The sequence below is a fragment of the Antrostomus carolinensis genome, unplaced genomic scaffold (genome assembly GCF_000700745.2).
Source record: "Antrostomus carolinensis isolate BGI_N321 unplaced genomic scaffold, ASM70074v2 scaffold4239, whole genome shotgun sequence".
Lineage (NCBI taxonomy): Eukaryota > Metazoa > Chordata > Aves > Caprimulgiformes > Caprimulgidae > Antrostomus > Antrostomus carolinensis.
Window position 1 is genome coordinate 1 of NW_010340490.1, and position 25738 is coordinate 25738.

Sequence of the window (25738 nt, forward strand, 5' to 3'; positions counted from 1 at the left end):
CATGTAATTGGTAAAAATGTAGTACCATTTGTAAGAATGATGATTGTAATAATAACAATAATAATGATAAGGCGACAGATACATGCCAGGTAGCTGAGTGATAGCAGAGAAGTTAAATGATACAAAACCCAGGTTACACACATTCTGTTAGGCTGGTTACCTAGCTTGTTTATTGTGAAATACACTGTATTGTACTGCTGTAACTTTTTTCTGGACGATGTGGACTCCTTGCTTGTCACATAGTACCAGAGCATCTATGATGTCTCAAAGCATTTTCATTTGGAAGCTGAGGCAGAACAGGCTGGGAGATCTGGCTCTTCGGTGATTGAAAATAGGCTCAAATGGCAGCGAGCAATGGACTGATGTCTGCTTTGGGACTGGTAATGAGTGCTCAGTCCAGGGTGATATTTGGGATCACATCATTCAATACCTGGACAATGAGACAATGCTCACCCTCAGCAAATGTGTACCTGATACAAAATTATGGGGGCGGGGTCATGTGGATGATATGCAGAATGGCAGGACATCAGTCCATGGGGACTTTGGAAACTGGATCCTTGAAGTAGGTCAACAGAGACCACATATGAAACACTGCTTCTGGCATTGGACCTCTATGTCGAGAGGGATATGGGGAAACCAGAGAGGGGCCAGTAAGGAGGGATCAAGATAGTCAGGAACCTGAGGCATGGGACCAACAAGAAGAGGTTGAGGGAGCTGGACTAGGTTCACCTGGTGAAGAGGTGATTTGTAGATAGCAGCCTACAACTTTTTTATGGTTTGCTTTATGGTTGGACTCGATGATCTTAAAGGTCTTTTCCAACCTAAATGATTCTGTGATTCCAACATTACAGCAGCAAGCAAGACATTAAAGCAGTAATGTACTTCCTTAGTACTAACTTTTGTTTAGAGTTAACTGCAGTATGAGTTATAAGGCTTGTTTTGTTAGTGGCTGGAAATTTTACAGTATAGTTTTGCTAGGCTAGAGTAAAAATAGGTTGTGAGAGAACATTCAATATTGATTTAATCTTATACTTCTACAGGTAAATTCAGTTTTAATGTTGATTTCTGGCACTGAGCACTTTTGAAAGTTCCTTCCTGAAAGAATGAAATTAAATATTATACTGTTAATTTTCCCCACCAATGTATATAGATTAGTATCTGTAGAGCTGAAAAAGTCCATAATGGAAGCACACCTATAAAAACCTGAGCCTTTGCAGCATGCTAATGGCTTTCCATTAGGTCAGATTAATGTTTTCTGCTTGGTGAAAATAGGTATTTAGCAACAGTGCTTTCAGTTTGTTAGGAACAAGTAAGTGCTGGACCAATTGCTTCACACTTGGGAATAAATCCAGACTTTCAGTGCTTGCTATTAAATCACTTCTGCAGGATAATTCTTAACATCTGCAGATTCAGATCTGAGGATGTTGGTTGGCTCCAGCAGCAAAGGGATCCTCCTCCCGCGTTCTTGTTGCTGTGACCCGGAGAAGGGACTGGTTCTGACACTGCTCATGGTCCTGATGCCACATCTGATGCAGGGCACTGCACACTGTGATCAGGTTGACAAGCTGGATGTTCCACCATTCCTGTGTGTAGCAGCAGCCACATCAACCTGCCACACACAGGGAAGTCATGAGCTATGAACCGATGCCATCAAAGCACATCAGCAGTGAAGGATCTGCGAATTAATGTCATGTGGGGACCTGGTATCAGAGGATTGCTATGGCAGAACTGTTGGTGACATCAATAAAATAACAAGGATAAAGTCTTATGGGTTTTCCCTTTTTAAAAGGTATAGGAAATGAATTGAAGCCAGATTGTCTTATCTTGAAGAAAATACACACAGAAATGAAAATGCATATTTTTGTATGTTTGCACTTGTGTCTTTTTCACAGCAGGAGAGTTTTAAACAGTTATTGACAATTGACTGAACAGATTTCAGTTGCTAGAGAGGGGCTATGGAGAGGTTCCTCCCTTGGTGTATCTCTTCATCCCAGATTTTTTAATTCATTCTTCAAGTCATGTCAATATCCATATTGTTTGCAACCTACGTATTTTCTCCTTATAGATCTTCAAATAGCAAGAGACCCATTATCACATCTATTCCTCCTACAGACTTATTCTTCTCATATGAAAAATGTTACTTCGAACTTCTAGTAATAGCAGAGAGGTATATTTGCACTGTATTTTTCATGAAGAGGTTCTTAAAAATGCTTTATAATTTATATTAATGCAAATTTATATATGAGGATCTTGGATCTGGAGCTCCTCAGAGCTACGCTTCCTAATTGTTTGATATGTAACTAATGGACTCTCCCACCAGAAATAAATCATGAAGAGGTCTGGTTCCTGTATACCCAGCTGGAGGCCGGACCTGACTTTGTGTGTGTTAAACTCATGAATGTCCTCTGAATGCCCTCTGAATGTCAATCCATTCTGAAGGGTCAGAAGTAATGTATCCCAAAACAAACAAATTCAGAATTATTAGAGAGGTCTGAAAATGTTAAAATAAAATACGTAAAATGGGATGCAGATCCATTAGGTAGAGAGGGAAAATCTTTTTAATCATGCACAATAGTGCTAAAATAAAAATTAATACAATAGGTGTAAAATAATACTTTATTTTAGTGTGCAGGAGAAAGGAAGATTGAGGGCATTAAATACTTGAATAGAAATTTAACTGAATGTGGGTATATTCCTTCTCAGAAAACATTTGTGAAGACAGGTTATTGAAAAGAAGGCTATTGTGGTCTCTAGGGTTGCTGTAGTTGCCTGATAATATTTTGGCAAAAATTATATCTGATGAAAATCAGCTGATGGCAATTCAAGAGTGGGTTGAATTCAACAGCATCTCCCATCCCATGTAAAAGTAGCATCTCCATCACTTCTAACGTGTACGTAGGTGCCCCGCTGCTGTTTCAATTAGAGCATGATAGAAATTTCTTTATCTTTATGGATCTAAATTCACTAAATAAGAAATCATTCATGCCTGTCTAGAGCTAGTTCATTCCTGAATATTTATTACCTATAAAATTAGTTTCCTTGCTACCCTTCACCCCTTCAGGCAACATCTTCTGATGGGGGCTTGTTACAGGCAGGATGATGGAATTTGTTCTGCTATTGCTTGTGTTGTGATTTCTCTCTGATAAAAGACTTCGTTGGTGAGTAACAGCAAAGGAACTACAGCAGCATGAGATGTTCCTTATAGAAAAGATGGCATGGTAGACTCCTATCAGTCTATAATTTTTTTCTTAACTTGCAAAGATAAAATAGTTTATAATAAGTACATTATAATGTTAATGTAAGAAAATAAAGTGATAAGCTTTTTCAATACTGTAAGCCATTTTACGGTTAATATTGCATTATCTTCCATTTATTTTACATTAATTGTTGTGTTTTTTTCTTTAAGACCTGACTTTTCCTTACCTAACCTCATCCTTAGTGGGATAGTGATCTTCATATTTTTATCATTAATAGGAAAACCTATCAGAATGTTTCAGCATTACAGAAAAATGGGGAAGATGTTTCATCTCCCTCCCCCAAATGCTAAAAAACTCTCCACTTAGAAAAAGCTATTACATCCTATTTTTAATTTCAGAGTTATTTCTGACCCAAAAATACCCAGTGAGAACAAACAAATACTCACCACAGCCATGAGTTATCAGCAAGTTCATTGCAGTCATTGGAGCAGTGAGTTTAACTTGGGAAGACAAGCTGTGGGACTCAATTGTTCTTCAGTAAGGTGGAAGGAGGAATATTATAATGTGCAGTGAATTGGAGAAGACATATTGTGGCTTGTCCTGTGAGGGATGTCTGCCTCTGTGGCATAAAATCTTGCTCTGTATTCCAAAAAAAAAAGGCATTTAAAATATAGAATGACTGCACAGCAGGAATAGTAAAATTGTCTAAGCATGTGAATTTTAAGCACTAAACATGATACAGAAACAAAACTGTTTTTTTCTGACAGAAACTGGTGACTAACGCAGCTTTCTTCCTCAAAATTATTTGCTTCAGCTGGACATTAATCTCTTGGAGGAAATTTCTGAAAAAAATAAGTACTTCTCAGTAAATATTTATAAGAAAAGAAATGTTTTACTTAGCTAACACAATGGAATTGGCAGCCTTCAGAGGTGGCAAAGTCTCATTTGCAATAGAACTAGAGCAGCATAACAATTTTCTTTTTTTATGTATATAAATAAGTATATACATTTCCCATTACTGTGATAATAGCCTTATACTAAGCCAAATGTGGTTATAAATTATTCCTAGCATCTTGTTCGAGTAGTATGTCTAGGCAAGTATGTCCCTCCTCCCCATCTGTTTGACTGATATTTTTCTCTGAAATCCTAAAAAGTGAGAACAGTTAAGTTAAATAGTCACATAGCTCTAATTGAGAACCTGCGGGTAGCTCTGCGTGTCACTTCTTCCATCACAAATCATGTCAGCTATGGAGGAGATCCTTGAGTACAATTTATAATTCATAATGACTTATGTTTTCTTTTTAACTTGCATCCTTTTCCCTAACCTTCTCCTTTACTTCAGAGCTCTTAATGAGAAGGATGTTGCAACCATAAACAGTATTTTTCTCATAGACTATCTGGAGAAAGTTTTTTTGCTGGTGCTCTTGACTCAGTCCTGGTGCTTTGTTCTTTTTCTAGCTTGCACAGACAAAGAACTGAGGAATCTCGCTTCGCGACTAAAAGACTGGTTCGGTGCTCTTCACGAGGACGCAAATCGTGTCATCAAACCAACGAGCTCGGAGACGGCACAAGGCAGTAAGAAAACACCTTTCCCATTGAACACTGAGCATTGTAGGCAGCTTCCCATCCTACATCCTGAGAGAGCATTCAGCTGAGTACAGCTCTGGGTGCTACAGTGTCATGCCAAGCAGGTGCCAGCAAGTAAGCGGCTAAGCAGGAGACCTGATCCTGCAAATAAATAGCTGCACCATTTTCTAAAGGAGCTGCAGTTGTTCTGTACTCTGACTCAAACTGCTCTAAAAACTGGCAGGCAGAGACAGAGAGATCTTTACAAGTTAATCAGGCAAATAACAGTGTCTGAAGGCCATGGAGGTCATGTCTGTACTAGTAAATAAAACTGCTCAGGGACTTCTCTCAAGCCTTGAGGTTAACTGGCCTGACATAGGTAATGTCTGTACAGTTAAACTCCATGACCCTCCAAATCAGCGTGGCTGCATCCAAATCACTTCTTGGGGGTGGACCATGGTATATGCTTTACCCCCCAGTTCATGGCCAAGCATTTTCTGACCCAATGTCAGTGGTGTGAGCCAAAAACATGGCGTACAAGCATAAGGGAAATTACGCCAGTGTTGGACAGGACTCACTTTGATTTTATTTTGCAATCTCTTGGTAACACTTTATATAAGAGAAAGAACAATAAAAGCACCTGCATTGCAGCCACAGAGCTGGAATAGTTAAATGGTGTGGAAAGCTGGAATCTGTTGTGTCCCAGGTATTTAATAACAGCATCTTTGTTTCCTTTGATGTGTAGGGGGTTTTTTTTAAGAAAGGAAGAAAATGAACAGTTTAGAGGACATTTACTCTCTGTGGGTTTAGCCAACATGACTGATTTTGATGTCATTTACCCACCAGGGAGGGGAAAGATTCAGATAACAACATCAAAAGAGAGGTCATGTTCATCAGAGAGGAGATGCGAATTTATTTTCTGTAAGGACTCATTAATCCTTTGAAATAATATGTCCCAAAACATGTGGGCCCCTGGGTTGCAAAGCAGGATACACAAGTTTTATCTAGGTGTGTGACTCACCTTCACTTTCCTGCCCTGATTCTCTGGCACAAGCTGCGTACAGCCAGGGTGTGCTCACACAGAATTTAAAGGGTTCAGTCAACTGTTCCCTTTTACAGCTTTTTGACCCCGGTGCCTAGTTTCATAGAATTATAGAATTTTTTTGGTTGAAAAACACCTTTAAGATCATCGAGTCCAACTGTAAGCCTAACACTGCTAAGTCCACCTCTAAACCATGTCCTTCAGCACCATGTCTACACGTCTTTTAAATAACTCCAAGGAAGGTGTCTCAACCACTTCCCTGGGCAACTTATTCCAATGTTTGACAACCCTTTCAGTGAAGAAATTTTTCCTGTTAGCCAATCTAAACCTCCCCTGGCACAGCCTGAGGCCATTTCCTCTTGTCCATCTTCGTTTCCCTGTAGTGTGAGGCTGGAGAGGCTAAACGTGCAGTAGAGCTGACCCAGCACATCAGGATGAGCATTTACTGTTGGTCCGCATCTCCACAGCCACTCTGTGCTGCTTCTGAGCTTGTGTAGCACTAGATTGCCTCTTCCTAAAGAGACAGAATATACCACAGGTTATATTGTTCAAAACTGTAGTCAAACCTCATTAATGCCGAGTAATTGTATCTTAAAACTGTGTGGTGAAATAAGGCATGTTCTGTGTAAATGATCTTTTTCATGTGTCCCTTACTTTCAATAGTATTTACAACAGAGTCAGTATCTTTAAAACCATATATCCAACTTATTTCTTAAATGGTAATCCAAAACAGATGTTCTTACCGTGCAGAGGAGGCTGAACCATCGTGCAAAAAGACAACTGGATCTACAGCTAATCACAATCACAGCTTCAAGATGTGAATTCATTTCAGACCACATGACAGAAAACACCAGAGACTTAAAACTTGGTCTAAAGTCCTTTAGGTCCAAAACCACATGAAATCTCATTTTATCAGATTGCCAGAAGGATGTTTTTCATGCAGATGACCTGTGAACTGCTCATAAGGACCTTACCAAAGACCAAATTAATTCCTAAAAGTGTTGGGTTCTTTTATTTTCTTTTTTTTTTTCTGAAGCAATTTCTGTGAGAAAAACATTCCTGGTAATTCTGCAGTGTTTGCTCTGATTCACAGAGGAGCTGTTATCTCTTTTTAGTTTAGTTTGATTCCTGGCAGGTTTTATATGAAAGGCTGCCTTGATCATCTTAAACACTTGATTTCAACGTTCATTTTTAGACGACTTAGTTTGGAACGTTTTCTTATTTTTTTTTATATGTCAGTTAAAAAAAAAAAAAAGAAAGAAACTTTGTATGTTAAGATACTTAAATCATTTTTGAATGCCACAAAACTTGGACTTGTTCTTCTTTTCAAGAGTTTGCAACAGTATTCATGAATTAATCTGCATGTGCCAGGTTCTGCAGCTCCGGTTCTCTCTGGTAACACTGAAAATATGCACAGAGTAAGGATGGCAATATTTGGCTTCCTCCAACTTCAAACATTTGTAAAAATGAAAAACATCTTAAACGGGGCTCAAATTTCAAAGCAAAACTCACATACCCAAGCTGGAAATAAATAAATAAATAAATAAATAAAATTATGTGAATCCTGGCAAACAGGACACACGCAGCTCTGCACCCTGATGTACACAGTGCCCTTTTTTTTATTGCTCTGCATGTGTTACACTCCTCACCAGGCTGATCACTTCATTAAACTAAACTGGTTTGGTTATGCCTGTAAAGTCTTAAAAGGTATGCACATCCTCTAAGTAATCCATTTTGGGTATGTCCCCGTGGCAGTAAAAGGGAGCAGATGGTGGGATGCGATGAGTAAGATGCCCCGGACACATCAGCTGTCTAGAGAAGGTGCTCCAGCAGAGATTTCTCTATGCTACATTAAATTTTCAAGATGTTACTGTGAGTGTAAATAAGCTTTTTGAGTGTATTAAGTTCACCCCCAGGTGAAGAAAAAAAAGTACACTTTTGGTTTTTTTTTTTAACTCTCTTGAAAGGAAAGGATGAGGGCAAGTCATTGTGTTTGAAATCTCCAACCTTCATTCAATGAGCTGTCTACCAGATCCCAGCAAAGCACCCTAGGCCAGGAACTTTGTCTTCTGCAGGCTTTGAACAATTGAAATCTCCTCAATAAATAATATAAGCAACTCAGGGACATGTTTTGACATAAGGAAATAATAAAACTAATTAGGTAATAAGATCAGATTCAAATTGCTCCTGAGCCTGTTGATAATACATCACATTCCCATACTGTATTTAGATAGTCTCTGTGGTTGGAGTGGGAGCTGCTTTTCTTTTACTAGAGGTCTATGCAATATAAAGGATTTTTTCTGAGGAACATTTCTTCTTCTCTTTCCTTTATTTTAAGTGATGGAGGAAATTAGGTTAATTATTCCCCTGTTAATTTAATTGTAGTATACTTTAAGAAAATAAAACTGGCTTATGTAAGTCAACTTTTGAAGGGGGAAAATAATTTTATGTGCCAGAAGGTGTATTTATTTTTAATTAGGATTTTCACTTAAAGTCTTTTTTAAATTTAATTCCATTTTAATTCAGAGGAGGTGGAGTGTTTTAGGTATTAATGGGATATGAGACTTTCACATGTAGGTCACTGGTTTGATTCCCTTCCAGATCTGTAGTGAATGAAAGTTGTTAGGAGGCTGAACAGCTGTCAGCTGGAATGAGAAACATGATGGTCTCAATCCAGGTCCTTGTGAGCAGGTGTCCACACAAGAGCAACCACCACCACCACTGACATTAATTGGCATCTGTGTTGGCAGCCTCTGCCAAGGATCCAAGAGCAGAAAGGATATTGAGCTTGGACAGTTCTCTTGCTTCTCACCATAAGCACTGAGCTGATGCACAGAAAGATGTAGAAAAGTTCTCACTGAGGTTACTGTTATGCGGGGTCTGTTGTGCTAGAAGTCCAGCTTATTAACCAAGCATTTAATTCATTATAGTATTACAGTATGTGGTTTATTTCATCCAACATATTGCATCATATTTATAGGGAAGTATATCAAAAGACTTCAAAAAGGAGTTAATGTATTCAACTTCACTTGGCCTCACCAAGTTGATAGAAGCATAGTGACCTCCCAATGATGGTAGGTGAGTTCTGAGAACGAATTTCCATCATCTGCCCTGGCTGCACACTGAGTCAGAGCCTGCATTGCATCTCAAGGCACTTTTGCTTTCATTCCTGTTACTGGGTGCAAAGAGCATCCCAGGATTTCTGGTTTTGGACTGTAGATGCAATGTTTCAAAAGGTGATTTATGGGCAATAGCTTCTTTTAAAAGTAGATTTATGGGCAGGAGAACATATCAAGTGAAAGTCGATACTGCAATTCACCTTCAACCATATACTGAGGGGCAATTAAAGAATTGACTTTTTTATTCATAATAACAATCTAGCTAAGTTGCACCTACCACTGTAATACTTAAAGACTTCCAGACCACACTGTCTGTCTAATAATGCTGCAACTCTTAATAATACAGCCTCTTAACGAACCTAATCTGGAACTCTGGTCACAATAGTGAGAGCTCTCTTTTTTATTAGAAATTACAATCAAAAACTCTTCAACTCATGTAATTAACTGTCTTTGTAAGTGACCTTTCATGACTGTATCTTGTATCTAAGCCGTGATGGTGTGTCACAGAGCAGCTTTGTATTCACATCAGTGACCATCTTGTGATCTGCTCAGACAGCTCAGTACGGAGGGCACGCTGCTGTTGTATCCCTGAAAGCACGTTGTACACACAGATAAAGACTTCCCAGCAGGGAGGAAAACAAGACTCGGAAATAATCCACAGACACTGTCAGGGACAAGTTCATGCCAGGATCTTCTCCTCCCTGCCTTGATCCTTGCCAGTTAGAAGGTGACCTTTAGAGACCCACAGGGCTGAGCAACACACACCGTACTCAACTGGTTGTACAACAGACCTTGTAGTTACTCACTTTAGCAGCAGTAAGAGCCATGACAGGGTGTAAAGACCATCACCAGATAGGGCATCTGTGCAGAAAAAGAGCAGCCAAAGGAATGCAGCTGGTTTTCCCCTGGAAACCATTAAACTGGGATTGTTGAAGAATGTACCAATCCCTACTCCACCGTGCTATGGAATGATCCATCCCTGCCTGCCTGCCTGCCTACTTTTAAGCTCCCCCAGGGTGGGGAATCAGGCACAAGGCAGGACTGCATGCCCTGCTCCTCCGTACTTTGTAAAGGCAAAGTCAAGGATTGTTAAATCCTAGGATTGTTAAATCCTTTCACTCCACAAGAAATTGCACAGTGGCCAAATCCTGCATACCTTCCTCAGATGAATAAAATAATTGAATTCAATAGCCCTAATTACTTCAGCAAGGCAAGCAGGCTTCCTCCTTGCATCTATTCACATTCCTTTTCACTGTGCTCAAAACCCGATGAGATAACGTTAGAGGAGATAACGGCACAAAAACACGATGAAAGGTTCAGCGTGATCTCTCTCTTCCCTGCCTGAGCTGCCTCTAGCCCTGAGGAAATGGTGTTACCTTCTGCCTTTCTTAGAGAAACAGGTATTGTGCACGACATAAACCTTCCCATTAGTTAACCCTTCTGATTGTTCCTCCATGGCACTGACAACCTTCAGCACACAGAAAGCACAGCTTCCAGCACAAAGCACTGCTCTCCTTTGGATTAATACTTAAAATAGCAGATAGGCTGCAGAGCTTGGACAAACTGTCAGCGTGATTCCAGCAACATCTTAGGTTTCACTTTAACAAAGCAGCATCCTGAAATGGGACTTGACCTCTTTCAATGAAAGATGCAGCAAAAGGAAAAAGCTCATCAGGTTTCTTGACGTGGCCCTTAGCAGAATGAATAGTTCACAGGCAGGTTATCACACACAGCTGAAATCATGTGAGCGTGTGGTGCCCAGGATATGTGGTTCAGGTACCTTCTGTGCCTGTAAATCCCCAGCCAAAGTATCCATGTTTCTGGTGTTGAAATCAATATCCTTATTTTCAGATTTATTACCTCTACATTACAAATAGAATTTTTTTGCATTGTAGATAACTTGGAAATTAGTCCAAGTTTGTACCAAGCATTGAAAAATACAGTGACAGTATGGATTTATAATGCCCTGTCTTGTTTGTGAAAGAAAGCAATGCCACTGTTTTTGTGGAAACTGCAGAATGCTGGAACGTGCATCTCGTATACATTGCAGATATCTATATGTATGACTTGGTCTTTCTGTGATACCACTGCTGCAGCTACAGTCTTTTAAGGATTTGGGCTATTAAAATGAAAGATGATGATGGTTTCCAAAGTGCTGGAGAGCTGAATCCTGCTTTGTTGCACAATCCTGGAGGCCACAAAAAAGGAATAGTGCTGGGATGGCGTACAAGAGCACGTGCAGTTCTCTGGAGCTCCCTGTTGAAGAAGTGCCATTCTTCAGGGTAGCACAAGCAAAAGAGACCCTTTGTCCCTCCTCTCACCTGCCTCCCCCAGGCAGCTCACCAGCCAGGTCAAAGCATTTTGTTGTCCACCATGGGAGGCAGGGCTTTGAAGAGTGCAAAGCTGGGGTGAGAGGTGGAAGGTGAGAGCACAGTAGGAAATAATTTGATCAGGGAACTAGAAACATGTCTGAGAAATAGGATTTAAATTGCGTTCAGACTCAGTGTAGTTTGAAAATACAGTGGATGCAGCCTTTGCTCATCACACTTCAGTTTCTTGGAACTCAGGCCAGCCCACTCAGACTGAAAAACAAAAAAAAATGATTCCTGTGCAGTGAGTGTGCTGGGGTTCAGGTGGGGATATTTGCCTATCTTCTTACAGGATTTGACACCAGCATACTACCAATCTGTAAGGATTCCTTAGGCTGGATGTTCAACAAACTTGACATGAACTATGACCTGCTGCTGGATCCCTCGGAGATCAGTGCCATTTATCTGGATAAGTACGAGCCATGCGTCAAGCCTCTCTTCAACTCTTGTGACTCCTTCAAAGACGGGAAGCTTTCCAACAACGAGTGGTGCTACTGCTTCCAGAAGCCAGGAGGTGAGTTGTGCAATTTGCAGTACAAAGAGAAATTTTTTTGGGTCTCCCTGTCTTTCAGGTTTGACTGATCTGCTTATAGAGATAGTTTGGTAATTGGCAGTCAGCTGCACTAAAAAGCTCTTTTCTCCAGTACTGGTGTGAACGGGTATTGTGTAATAATGTTCATGTCATAGTTGGACTGTGTTAATATCCCTTAACAAACAAAGAGGTAATAAGTGACAGTGCACACAGTCTAGAAATAAGCTCTATTGCTGATAGAAAGCTCAAGAACTTACTCTTTTATTAATGCAGAAATTAGTCAATTAGCAAATCATAAATTAGAGAGCTGGCATTATATCAGTTTGGTGAAAAGAGAGGAAAAATGGTTTAACAATGAAAATGGCCCTCAAACACTAGTCTCAACTATGATGTGTTGCTTTTTTTTTTTATATAATTAGTGGCACTGATGACATAACTTTGTTTTGCAGTACAGTACCAGCATATGGGCTTCTTTCATTCCCAGGTGTACAGTTGTCTACATTTCATGTCAGTAGTGAAGCCAGTCAGTGCAGAGTCTGTCCCGTACCATCTGGAAACTGATTCTCCTACATTATATTTTAGGTCTTCCTTGCCAGAATGAAATGAATAGAATTCAAAAGCTAAGTAGAGGGAAGAGTCTGTTGGGTAAGTTCGATTACTTGCTATTCATTTACTCAACTAATTAAAGCTTCTGTGATTATTGTAACTTTATATGCAGTAATGGTTTTTCAATTAGAGACTAATGTTTTGAGTCGGGAATATGCACCACGGAGTGTAGGCCCAACACTATGAAATTAAACAAATAATGAGATAGCAACATTCAGAACAGGTGTCAGCATGGCAACGGGATCAGAACTAATTCACAGCTCTCCAGAAATGCAAAGCCTTGTCTACCTAGAGCTTAATATTGCCTTCATCACCTCCTAGGTCAGAATAAGTACAAAGGCTGCTTGATACTCCCATCTCCCATTTTTGAAGGGTGACTGAAGGTGCCACAGTGCATAGCCAATGAGTTCATGTCTTTTTCCAGTGATGGTGCAATGCATGTACTTCTTGGGGTTCCATTTTGCCTAATCACCCTTAAAAATATTTCAGTATATTCTGAGTATATGAAAACAGTAATTTGTATCATCTCGTTTCAGGCAGCCCTGCAGGATGCTCCATGCTGTAAGGTGTGATAATGCCTGTCCCTCTCTTTAGTGACTATTGGGAGCCTGAATTGTGTCATAACTTACTCTGCTTTGATGAATATCTAAAATTAGGTTAAATAAATCCCCATATGGCATTTTCCTATTTAATTGCTAAAAACTGAGATTGTTGAACTGAGTAAATTTAAGGTAACTTATTCTGTACCCTCAAGTCACACAGCTTTATGTAGTCTAGTGTTTATGTGGTGGTATCTTAGCGAAACTTCTGTCCTAGTACCTTCATGTACATACACGGAAATCATGCAGGCATATCAGTATAGATTAAAGTTTCTGTTTACAGAAAGTTCTGCATTTCACCCTGGGAGAGTCTGAATAACGTCAAACACAGACTGCCAGGTTCATCACTGGGAACCCATGTCAGGTTCTTACAGCATCCCTGGATGCAGCACAGAGGATGCACATCAGCTCTGCTGAAATGCTTCTCAGATTGCATTCTGCTTCTCAGGTTGCTCTCAGAGTTTAGTCTGATGTTTCTAAATACTCATTAGCAGAGTCTGCAAACAGAGCTTCTACAAAGCTGATCTTTGCCAAACCCTGCCATCCCCAAATGCCACTGCCATTTGTACTCAAGGTTCAGGTACCTTATGAACAATCCCAACCTGGATTCATTGGTTTAAAATAAGAATACACATTCCTAAAGGCCACAGGGACTATGGTTTAGTTCCATCATTCTTTCATAGCAAGTTCCCATAAAGATTAACATGTTTCAGAGTTATGGCTCCTGCTGTTCATAGCTGTGGGTTCAAAGGGAACATTGGTCGCTCTGTTGTATGTGTGCAATATATATTCAGTCAATATATTGAACACAAATATTTTGTGGCAGAGAAGGTCACGGTGTTCTCTGTCACATGGTTGTCATGATTTTCAAAGACACCTAAAAGAATAAGAAGCCCAGTTCCTAATAGATAGCTTTGTCTATCTCATATTTATTTTATGCTTTGCTGCTATTTTCTATATGCAGTAAATGTCATCTAGGTTGAAACATAAGTGGTTTGCTCTGGTATGCAGGGGAAAATGGTGGCTATATTGGAGGTAGTACAACATGCAGGCAGTTGTAGCATGTCATTGGCATCTGATCACAATAGCAGGATTAAAATTACAAAGTAAAAGCAATAAGAATGGTCCCTTACCACAAATAAGTTTGAGTCAGCTGTATTAAAAAAAAAAAAAATGAAGGATGAATGTGGCTAAGCTCAGCAAATCAAGAAGTGTCAGGCATAGGTTGTTCCACAAGCTAGAAAATTATAATATAGAGAGGAACTCTTTGCTTCACCTACCTTGAAAGTCTGCCAGCATGATAGTACCTGTCTGGGAGATTTTAATCTGATCTCATAGCTATTTATACAGTGGAAAACATGGCTTTTCTCTTCACTGCCTGAAAAATCATGGAAATGGAAACAAAAACATTCACGTGACAAAAAGCACACTTGTAGCAACAATAAAGATTAAAAAGAGAGATGAATATTTTCAGATAAACTGAAATTTTAATTGTTTTCTTTCCTTCTCTGTCCCTGACTCACAGAGCACAGCATTTACAGTCTGGACAGTAGGCATGAAGAAGATTTCTGTTAACTTGTATCCATTGATAAAAAATGATGACTTCTGATATTTTGTTTTCTATATATTTTTCCAAACACATGTCAGTTGCAACAAAGTACTTCAAAGCTGTTGCCATTAGATATGTTGAATTTGGAGGCTTTCAAATAGAGTCTAGCATCCCAGGGGACTGAATTAAAAAGTAAACAGCACTATTCATCTTTTCCTACCAGATTTATCTAGAGTACAATTAACTGCAGAGAGGGTACTTTTAGAGCATAGAACTGCACAGTCTGATAATGCTTCTCCCACATCACTAAGGTAATAAATTTCTGCTCCCATCACTATTTTCTTCTGTATCAGCCCTGTAAATTCAGCTAACATAATAGCTAATACAGGGAGCTGTGTGCTGGCTAGCACTGTCAGGCTTTTACCTGTGTGCTTCACTATCTTTAGCATATAATTATTCTCTTCATGTCCTCTGAGGAAGAGGAATATTATATAGATAAGGAAATGATGAAAAAAAAAAAAAAGAAAAAAAAAAAAGAAAAAAGGATATGTAGGTCTGGATCCATAAAAAAGGACATAGATGCAACAGTGCTGTTCAAGTGTGCGTGGAATAATTACATACTTCATGGGACAAAGAGAGACGGGGAAGCAGGATTCACTAGCCTGAGGCAGTTGAGTGGGGAGTGACTAACATTTGTAGTGTTTAATAATGAAGCTGGTCCACCAGCGGTCCCCTCTCCACACTTGTGATTCCCCACTGCCTGTGCAAGAACCTCTGGAGAGGAAATGTGAATTCCTTTCTCCTTCCAAACCTTGAGGATGTCCTTTGACACCAAACCAAATTATGGGGTGAAGCGTTGCCACTAATTGGGCTGTCTGGATGCTGTTCTCCAGAATAGCAGAGCTTGTAGCCAGAGCTTATTTCTAAAGAACAAAGGGGCTGATTTGTGTAGGAATTACAGGATGAATCATCACACTGTATAACAATTGCTTCCCAGTGACTCTTTGTCCTCACCAAATTATCACCTGCACCTGACACATGCTGGAATCTTCCCTCTGATGACTGGCAAATACTGTAACATTAGTATGAGTAGCTAAATACTCAAAGCTCCAGTGTGATACACAAATTGGCACAAATCTTCCATGCAGGAGGAAAAGTACCTTCTATTCTTCACTGTGACCCAAAGTGTGAATCCTTTCCACACACAGTTATGTTGGCAGTGAGCCTGGGCCATAATTTATTTTTAAATCTATGTTTTTTTACAGGCAGTGTGGAACATTTTAATACTTTACAAGAAACACAGTGAAACAATACAAAAAGGGCTGTTTCAAAGAAAGGAAAGGTTGCATTGCCCAAGGAAAAGAGAAACCATGAGACAGTTTAAAATGCAGAGGCTGTTCTCTACTCACCCTGTAATGCCACTGAGATTCCCACATTGATTCTTCCCTGGAGCCAGATGTTCATCTGATATACCAGGGGAGCTCCAGTGGCATGGGTACAGCTATGCTGATTTATACCAGCCTAAAATCAGCACCTGAGTGCTTTTCTCAAGGTTGTGTATAGTCTGATAAACACCTGGAGTGCTTAACAGAGAGAGGACATGAGCATAAAAATGAAAAAAAACCAACAAACCAACCAACCAAAAACCTTTCTCAATCAATATTGAAATAAAAGATTGAACAGTGAGCATTAACTTACAAAAACCTGCAAAGGTGAATACATATACATGGTTATTGGAACATTTTTTTTTAATAAATAGTGAAAAATGAACGAGTATGCTTATATTTGTATATGAATGTGATGGTGGTACCTATAAGCGAACCTTATACTATGAGATCAGGCTTTGAAGTTATTTAAAATACTCTCACTAATAGATGTGAAGTGGTCTCCAAAACTGATCTGATACATAAAGATTTCTGCAGATGTTCAAAGGTTTCTGTTCTCACCTTCCAGCCCTACATTAGCGACAGAAGAACTGCAGTGTGATGAGTTTGGAAATTCAAGGAGTCACTTTATAGAGATGCGCGTGTGTGTGTGTGTGTGTGTGTGTGTGTGATTGACTGACTGACTTCCACTTTTATGTCTTTTACATAGGAAATTTCATGACATTTGGGCTGTACCTTCTCATTTATTTTTTCCATGGAAATGTAGTGGAAGTATCCCCCTTTGACAAAGGAACTGTCTGAAGAGATGCTATGCACATCAAACTAGTTAAAAAACTTACTGCGTGACCAGTAAATCACTGGTATCTTTGACAAAGGAGAAAAAATACTTTCTCAGAAATCACGAGACAAGAAATTTGGGGGCAAGGGTGGGTTTCTGTCATGTTTCAAATTGAAGCAATTGGCAAAGAAGGAAAAATAACTGTACTGACCTCCCCTGGGAATAAAGCTAACTCATCTCGAAGGACAAGAGGGCTTTTCATATTGAAGTACATTTGCTGTATCTGCTGAAAATAGCGGGAACAATGAAATGAGTTTCTCCCCAGAGCTTCTCTGTCTGCAGAAGCCATAACAAGCCTCTACAAGGCTGAACTGTATGTTTTATTGTGAGGCAAATCTTGGGCTTCAAATCCAAAGACTTACTGATTTGAAATCCTGTTGTCCCTCTCTGTAAAGCTTATGCACTGCTTCTCCTTTTATACATGGGAACTTGCAGTAAGTAGGACGTTGTGCTTGAGATTAGTATGAACAGCAAACAGATGGCAGATACCTTCCAGGGATAATTACAGTGTTGTGGAAAGACTCATATGATAAACACTGAAGGAGTGCAAATGGAAAGGAAATGCGGAATTAATGAAGTTGGGGGGTAATAATCCAGTTGGGAAGAAAAGTTTAAAACCAGGAGTTAAATCTGAAAGGGGCTCTGTGGGAACATTAATCATTCTGGGACAGACTGAATGTATCTCTAGTACCGTATGCCATCACCCTCCATGTGCTATATATGCACAAACATTTATGCACTGTGCAGTGACCAGGGTGGCTGAAAATAGTTAATCATATATAATTTCTTCTCCCTTTTAGGTACCAGATAATCATATGTATTTTCTTGCCAACGTTGTAAAGATCTTCATGTAAAAAAGTGACGGGTTCATAATACTTTATATACCTCCTTGTTCCTACAGAGGCTTGCATTCCTGATTGTACCTTATATTTTATTCAGGTGCTTTCATCCCACGGTGCAATGAAGAAGGTTATTACAAAGCCACGCAGTGCCATGGCAGCACAGGGCAGTGCTGGTGTGTTGATAAGTATGGGAATGAGATAGCTGGCTCCAGAAAGCAAGGGACAGTTAGTTGTGGTGAGTAATGATGTGTTTTCCTCAAACAACAAAGGAATTAACGCTGTTGTAAGCCCTGCCATTGCTGTACGATGGAGTACGATAACAAAAGTGACAACAGGGAAACATGACTACAAGTGGTCAAAGTGCTCCTGTGTTTTCATGTTCAAACTACAAATGAGTCTCTTATGCACCTATTGGTCCTTTGGACTGGGGGGTGCAGCAGAATTAACAGGCAGTAACCACTGGTAAGAAGATAGTTTTACTATCAGCATAAAAAAAATGTAATAATGGATGTTAAAATTAAGGCTATGGGATTGTTATGCATGGTTATTAAATGTATTGTTCTGTATACTCTGCAACACACGTTTCCTAGGACTTGACTTGATGAATAATGTATTTCCAGACAAAGGAAGGCCTAAATGTGTAAAATTTTATAAATTAACAACCAAGCCAAATAACATTGCTGACAGGACAATATTCTGTAGATATGTAAAATCACCAATTAGCTGTTATACCTAGGCAAGCAAGATTTCAGCTGTATTCCTTCAGATGGTTGTGGCTACAACTTTCTTCTTCAAGAAGGAACAGAAAAAGCAGAGACCTAGAAGGTCTGAGATGCCCCAAATCACATCACAGATGTTCGGCTCAGTAGCTGCGTTTGCAGAGTGTGGTTTATGCACTCAAATAAACTCAATCTGTGGAATATTTTTAAACTGGTTTACAGAGTTATGATGAGATGAAAGTATTTACAAATGAGTAATGATTTTCTGGCCCTCATGCATGTCAACTGAGACTCTCCACTCGAGTCTCTAGGAGGAGGGCGATGCATGGCTTTTTATGCAAGTAAATTTTTCGGAGTAAATTGATATATATTTATCCCAGTTCAGGATGAAAATTGAAATTTAGAGGGTTTTTACATGAATAACTGAACCAATGAATTTTAAAAGTAACACTGCAAGTGATGGTGGCTTAAATGACAAAGGTAGTGATGAACGAGAGATTTGGTGTCATGTGAGGGAATGACCTTTCCTGCTCACTTGTTTCAGAAGAAGAGCAAGAAACCTCAGGGGATTTTGGCAGTGGTGGATCTGTTGTATTGATGGATGATTTGGAAGAGGAACCTGAAGCAGCAAAGAAAGACAAAGAAGGGAAACTGAAGATTCATGTAAGAGCAGCTAATGAAGATGATGAAGATGAAGATGATGATAAGGATGATGAAATTGGTTATATATGGTAGTGCCCATCATAATGAGGACTCATGTTTTGCACAATATTGCAAGTCACATCATATCTCTGCAATTGTATCTGAGAGTACCTGGCACAAATATTCCCTCTCTACTAAGTTTAATTTTGTATAGTCTATTTAATTTGGAAGACAACTTTTTTTTCCAGCAAGGACTGTTTGGAATACTGCTTCTGTTCAGTTGGTTGGGGGATTTTTCTTTTATTCCCCAGAGTCAATTAGTTTTGTTTCAAAAACATTTAATGTTTTACTCCTCACTTGCACATCTTACAAAATATATCTTGTGAAAGAAGAAACACGATGGGGCTCAACAAACTAAGAAGCCCTTCTCACATTAGAGAATTTGTGTCATTAATTGTTAACTGGATCATTTTAGAAACATTTCTTTTTCTTTCTGAAGAAGGAAAAGTAGGTACCTCATTTTCTAGTCCATTTTCGTTACATTCCAGTAAAGAGTAATTCTCTTTGGATAGTGACTTCTGGCTGCCCAGCACCAGGGGTTTCATCCAGAAAGAAACCCACTGATGGGATTTTCTCTTCCTTCCATTCTCTGAGAATGAGTCCAACAGGCTTAGTTCAGCCCATGCTGAAGGCAAAGCTCCCACTAGCACATATCTCAGCTCAATGACATTATTTATTATTTGGTTAAGGGACATGATCTTGATCTTCGGAGATGCTGAGAACCTCCAGCTATCATGCACCAAGCCCTACAGGCAGGGAACAGAGTCCATCTGCCTTTCAAAGTGTTTAAGGAAAGTGTGTTTTGTGAATTTGTAGCATCATAACCACCACCACGGCTGTTCCTCAGCTTCTGTCTGAACTCATTTGCAATAAGAGTTGCACTAACGTCACATGGGCAGCCTCTGCTTCCTGCTCCCACACTATGGATCTGCCTGTTCGTCATTTATTCTTACCAATCTCTCATCCCAAAGTTGTAAAGCTGTCAAAGACTCTAACCATCAAAAATAATAAGCTGTCATGTCTTTAATTTAAATAGTTAATATTTATTTGCCCTTTTTTTTAAAAAAAACCAAGCAGCTTTAGGTGGTCATGTTTCAAAAGCAGAACCCCCTTTGCGCAGTGTGACAAGCTGCACACTCATAATACACACACGTAAAAGAGAATGGTATTAAAATTCAATCTGTGATTCCCTCAGCAGCTCCCATATATTCATTGCTCTGCAATTGTATCACAGCATATTGACATTAAATTATTTGCTGTGTCCTTTGCTGTTGCAGTTCTCTGATGCAGGAATGTACTGTGATGACCTTTTCTTATTTTTTTGCTGTTTTTCAGAAATAGTAAGAGGTACCTTAACCCCACTCTTGCATTAGGATGCAGATAGAAGTATTTTAGCAATGCCTGTGATTTATTTTGCAGAAAAAAAAATTGTGCTTATGACACAGAAAACTAATTAGATAGTTGGTTTGTTTTGTTTTTCCTCTGCGTTGCTGTTGGATGTAGAAGTGGAGACAGTATGGAGTCAAAAAATATGGCTGGTTACATTTGCACTCAAAAGCAGGAAAACACTGTGCTGGTTAGCAGAAGTCAATTTTTTAGGGATACTGGCCCAAAGGCTGTGGTTCTCAGCCCTCTCCAAAGTCAATGCCAACTGCAGAGCCTGGCACAGCTCTACAACCCCTCTCCTCCTGCGTAGGACCTCTGCTTTCAGGCATGATCAGAAGAGCAGTACAGAAGAGAAGCTCCTTTCAGACACCATGCATTGCAGGGCTCAATTGTTTTCTCCTCTTTCATTTCCTATTTATCTAGATCAATGACCTGAGAACAAAGAGCAAGCCTGTGTAATTGTTATTAATGCAGAAGGATGCATGGAATTGTGAGGAATTTGTTGTGTGTTGTTTCATGCCCCTGCATCCTCCCAAAAATCTGCTATCACAGTCATTTGCAAAAGACCTGCAATTCACCCTGCCCCAAAAAACCCCCTTGGTTTTCCTATAGCTTTTGAAAAATTATTAATTTATTTTAAAATCACTGTTCATGAGCTGCACAGCCTCCCCAACCCCCCCTACCCACATACATGTTTTTCCTACTTGCCTTTCATAGAAAATGATGCTGACCTGGGAGAGGAACAGATGCAGCCAGCATTTCTTTTCCCTAAATTGTATGATTTTGTGGAAGCAATTGAACACCATCAGTAGCTTGCTTCTCAAACATTGTGGCTGGTTTCCTTCTGGGATTTTATTTATTAAACCCATACTCTCTGGGTCTAGCTCTGCTGTCCTGTGCAGGACCTGCCTGAGGCACAGAGTTGCTGTTTCACTCTGACATAAAACTGAGGTCCACAATCAGTGGAGTTACACTTACCCCTCTGGACTCATTCTCCACACACAACTAGTGTTTTTTTAATCCAGTCCTGCATCTCTTTGCAACATTTTCTCCTGGAACTATGCATGACTTCAAAAGCCACATAGTAAATCCCTTCTCCTGCCCAGCACATCACTTGGGTTAAAGCCTGTCTCACCAAGCCCTTGCAGGGAGCTCCAGGGTCCAAGGTTGCAGCCCTTCTGCACCACGTACAAGCATGAAAGATGGTTAAATAAAAGCTGTTAAATAAGTCTTTTAAAAGTGAATGTGGCCATCCTTCAGCTTGCACGAGCAGGCATGCCACCACCATCCATTTCTCAACACCATGGATCCTCTCCTAGCTGTAATTTCTCACCTGCAGCTATTCCATATCAGGACCTGGCAGGTTCTGTAGATTAAACTAGAAAACAATTACCAGCATCTCAGACTCATCAACTCCAACATGCTGTGGGTACCAGGCGAACTGCTCTGTGCCCAGCACAGCCAGGCAAGAGGACAGATGCCTTGGCTAATTCACCTGACCTCTGGTAGAATATTTTCCTTTGCACAGAAACACACACAAATAAATATATATATCTATATACACACACACACACACACACACACACACTCCCACCCACCCTTATAAACCCACTAGCCTGGATTCAGGAAGACCCCTTGATCATTCCATCAATTGCTTCAGTTGTTCCAACGTTCTCCTGAACCAGGGCGAGTGTTGGAAAAATTTTATTGCCCGGTTCAGTTGGGTACAACTAAAAGAGTGTTTAAAGAGAGCAGTGTAAGATCAGGAGGTGTGACAGCCCAGCCAGGAGCAGGGCAGGCAGGCTGGCACGCCTGGAAGGGCAGCTTGGACTGTGGATTGATTTAAGAACACGTTTTCCACCTTACAAAGCTATTTAGCAAAACCCTTTTGTGAGCCACTGGCATCCTCCAGTGCTTGGGGGATCTGCAGCCTATATATACAGATGTATGTACATGTGGGGGTCTGTATATATACATTTTAACACATATATATGTGTGTGTGTGTGTGTCTAATTTAGCAAGACAAATTCAGAAAAGGTTTTATTTCTTTAAAAGAAACCAGCAATTCTACCAAGAACCAGTGCTCTTCCAGATCAAGACCTTTCCATTTCATGCTTTTTAAAGGATTTAATTTGCTTCCAGCTTAATTTAATTCCTCTCTTTTTCTTTTCTTTTCTTTTCTTTTTTTTTTTTTTTTAAAGCAGGACTACCTAACTGCATCAAGTCATTGACCTTCCAAATATTTAAATATTGTCTCATTATTAAAAATGGAATCAGAGTTGTCCCATTCTTTTAGAGGCACAAACCAATTTTTAATCTCATTTTCTTTTCATATTAGAGACTATGAAATACTGTTAGGCATTGCTTTATGTTTCAAGGTGTCCTTTTAACTACTGTGGTTAAATCAAAATCTCTTTGAGTTCAGATTTCAGCACAGTTGGGTTTTTTGGGTTATTACTGGCCTTTGCTGTGAACACAAAGAATCATTTTCTTTGCCTTTTTTTAAGCTATTCTGTACTATTATTTTAAACCATTTGAAGTGTTTATTTAATATTTATTCTACAGTTTATATTGAAAAATGTAAAGTTTATATTTAAAACAACACTGTTTGTTAGTGAATGCTTCTCTTTGCCTCTCCAGCCTAGTCTGTTAGTCTCAGTGTACATTTCTGGCATGGGAATATTTTGATATTAGAAGTTTTGTAGCATTTTTTCCCCTTCAGGCAGCAAATGACGTAGATCTAAGGTCACCACTCGATACAGACCTCCAGATCGCTCAAGCTTAGCTTCTTACATTTGTTGGCTTTTATTGCAGTCCCTTCTGTATGCCATTCCAGTTCCTTTAATACATAGACTGCTTTGTACAGTTACTATACATCAAAAAAGCCCTTTCTACAGTAGGTGGGTTTTGGTCTTTTTATACTTTTCTCAATGCTGTTGATGTCCGTTACTGTTAAATGCGTAGATCTGTAAGGAGAGATCCAAATATTACGTGTTTCAGTTTGATGTCCCTACTGTAGATGGATGTAGACTATCATAGTAAGTAGAATTACATAGTAAATTCTGAATGCTTTTTCCATAAGGACTTAAGTGGAATGTGAGCATTTTGCTATCTTTGGTTAACTGTAAATGCTTAACTGTAGTCTGAAATAGTTGCATTTTTGTCTGTCTCAATAAATTTTAATTTGTCTGCGATTCCTTATTGCCTGTCCTGAATTTTATTAAACTTTGGGGATCAAAAGTACTGCAGTACCTTGAGTCAGCATTTAATCATGCATGGAAATGGATGATCTTTTCTATTTGGTTTATACCTTATATCTCTGTTCAATGTCAGCTGTAATCTGTGAAGTTAATGTGAGATCTCTAGAAAGCTATATTTTAAAAGCAGAAATGAAACCAAACTCAAAGTAATAACTGTACCAAAATCAGAACTTTTCAAATTACATTAAAATTGATTTTTGAGGAACTAGCAGGGGTGGAGGCGGAAGCTTTCATTTTTATTTCCTCCCCAGTTTGCAAATCGTGCTGTTTTTTCTGTCTCTTCTGAAGGTATCCATGGCAATGCTATAAAAACAGCCACATTCTACAGTGGCCATTATCTACAATATAAATGAAGATAAAATTATATTGAATACAATTGGTAGGAAGCCATCCTTACTTAGAAATACCTGGGTTTGTGTCTCTTATTAAATTAGAGTTCCCCTTTAATATTATTAACCAATTTAAACAGACAACATTATTATAGTGCTAATTACAGAGTTAAAAATGTTATTTCATCATCTTTCCTCTGGATGTGCAAAATTAAAGTACCTCAGGAACACATGTAACCTATTTTCAAACATTTGTGCAATTATCATCTCATCGAGTAGTACATTTAAAACTTACCTGTCCATACACCATTGGTTGTGTCATCTAAGGTCAGAACCTGCCTTAAATTGCTGTTAAACTGACTGCATTCATTAGTTTATTTTTACTGTGGGTACCATACCCTACTACCAGTATGTTGCCTTACCTGACTGTGAGAACAAATGGGTTTTCCCTTTCCAAAACCACCCTGAGACTCTTTGAAGTGTTTGATCTTTCATGTCGAAGTGATGCAGCTGCACCAGATGTCAGGCACTGTGGCACTGAGGGTCGGAAGGCAAGCAAACCAAATCCAAGGCTAACCCTGTCTGTGAGTTGCAAATGAGATTTTAGTTGTCAGGAAGGGTTAGTGATTGGAGTTTTCTTTTGGATTTTTTAACATATTTTTTAGATTCAAAATTGCAGGCATCTTACAAGCTTTGGTTTGTATTACACATACACAGCTAAGCACACACTTCTCTTTTCTATATATTAATATTTATATATATATATATGATCATATGTGTGTATCTATATATACACAGTGTGGATGTGTGTGCAAGATATATATAGACGGAGATATATACATATATACACACACTGTTACAATCACCTGCCCCAAGAATATTGGTCAAGGCCAAAAAGTGCCAGAGTATTCTGGGGGAGTGAGGCAGAGCTCACAATGTGCATGGGGACTGAACCCCCAGTTAGCTCATCCAGCCACATCACTGCCATCCCTGAGGAGCTACTGCACAGGAAACTGGCCAGTCCCCATCACTACCACCTTCCTGTTCAGTCACTGCTGGCTTTAGACTCTCCTGTGTTGGGATATCCACTGCTGGGAATTTCTTCCATGCCTCATATAAGGTTGAGCTGGTGTTTTGTCACCCATACTAAACTAATCTCTTCTGTTACAACTTGTACTGGGCTAAGTACTGTGAACTGGTACTTTGGTTTCATCCATTAAAATACTCATAGTAGGTTATTATGTCCCACCTGTCATGTCCTGATAAGCTATGTTGATTTATAATTAGCTTTTCCATTATTCTGTCCTCCATTTGGATGAGGATCTTGCACTACTTTTCATGAGCTCCCTGCCAGGGGATACAGCCTTTGCTTTCCGAGTGATACTGAAGAGTGTCCGCTGCCAAAATGCTGCTCCAGCAATGGTAAAAGGTCAGATTGGGATTAAGATAGAGTGATCAGTAGCGATGGCTCTTACCTGGAGGACAGTGGAGTCTGTCCTCACCAAAATATTGTACTTTGCATCCTCAATAAAATCTGCCAAAATTTGCCACATCAAGGGGAGGGAGGGGAGCTGACATCACTGCATGGAAAGGGGCACACATGACACAGTTACAAGTTTAACCATTTACAGAGAAACAACCTTTTCTTTCCTCCATTGTCCAATATATTTTTTCCCCCCATTGTCCAATTTTCCTTAT

The 25738-nt window shown here is 39.4% G+C and overlaps 1 protein-coding gene across 1 annotated transcript; it reads left to right on the plus strand.

Annotated features, from left to right (window-relative positions):
* Positions 1 to 4655: 4655 nt before the first annotated feature.
* Positions 4656 to 19386, plus strand: SPOCK1 (SPARC (osteonectin), cwcv and kazal like domains proteoglycan 1; the record flags this gene model as incomplete). Its single annotated transcript, XM_010176147.2, has 5 exons — positions 4656 to 4772; positions 11586 to 11807; positions 12408 to 12470; positions 17742 to 17879; positions 18908 to 19386. Coding segments are annotated over 5 exons (731 nt in total), but the record flags the coding sequence as incomplete, so codon positions are not given.
* Positions 19387 to 25738: the final 6352 nt, after the last annotated feature.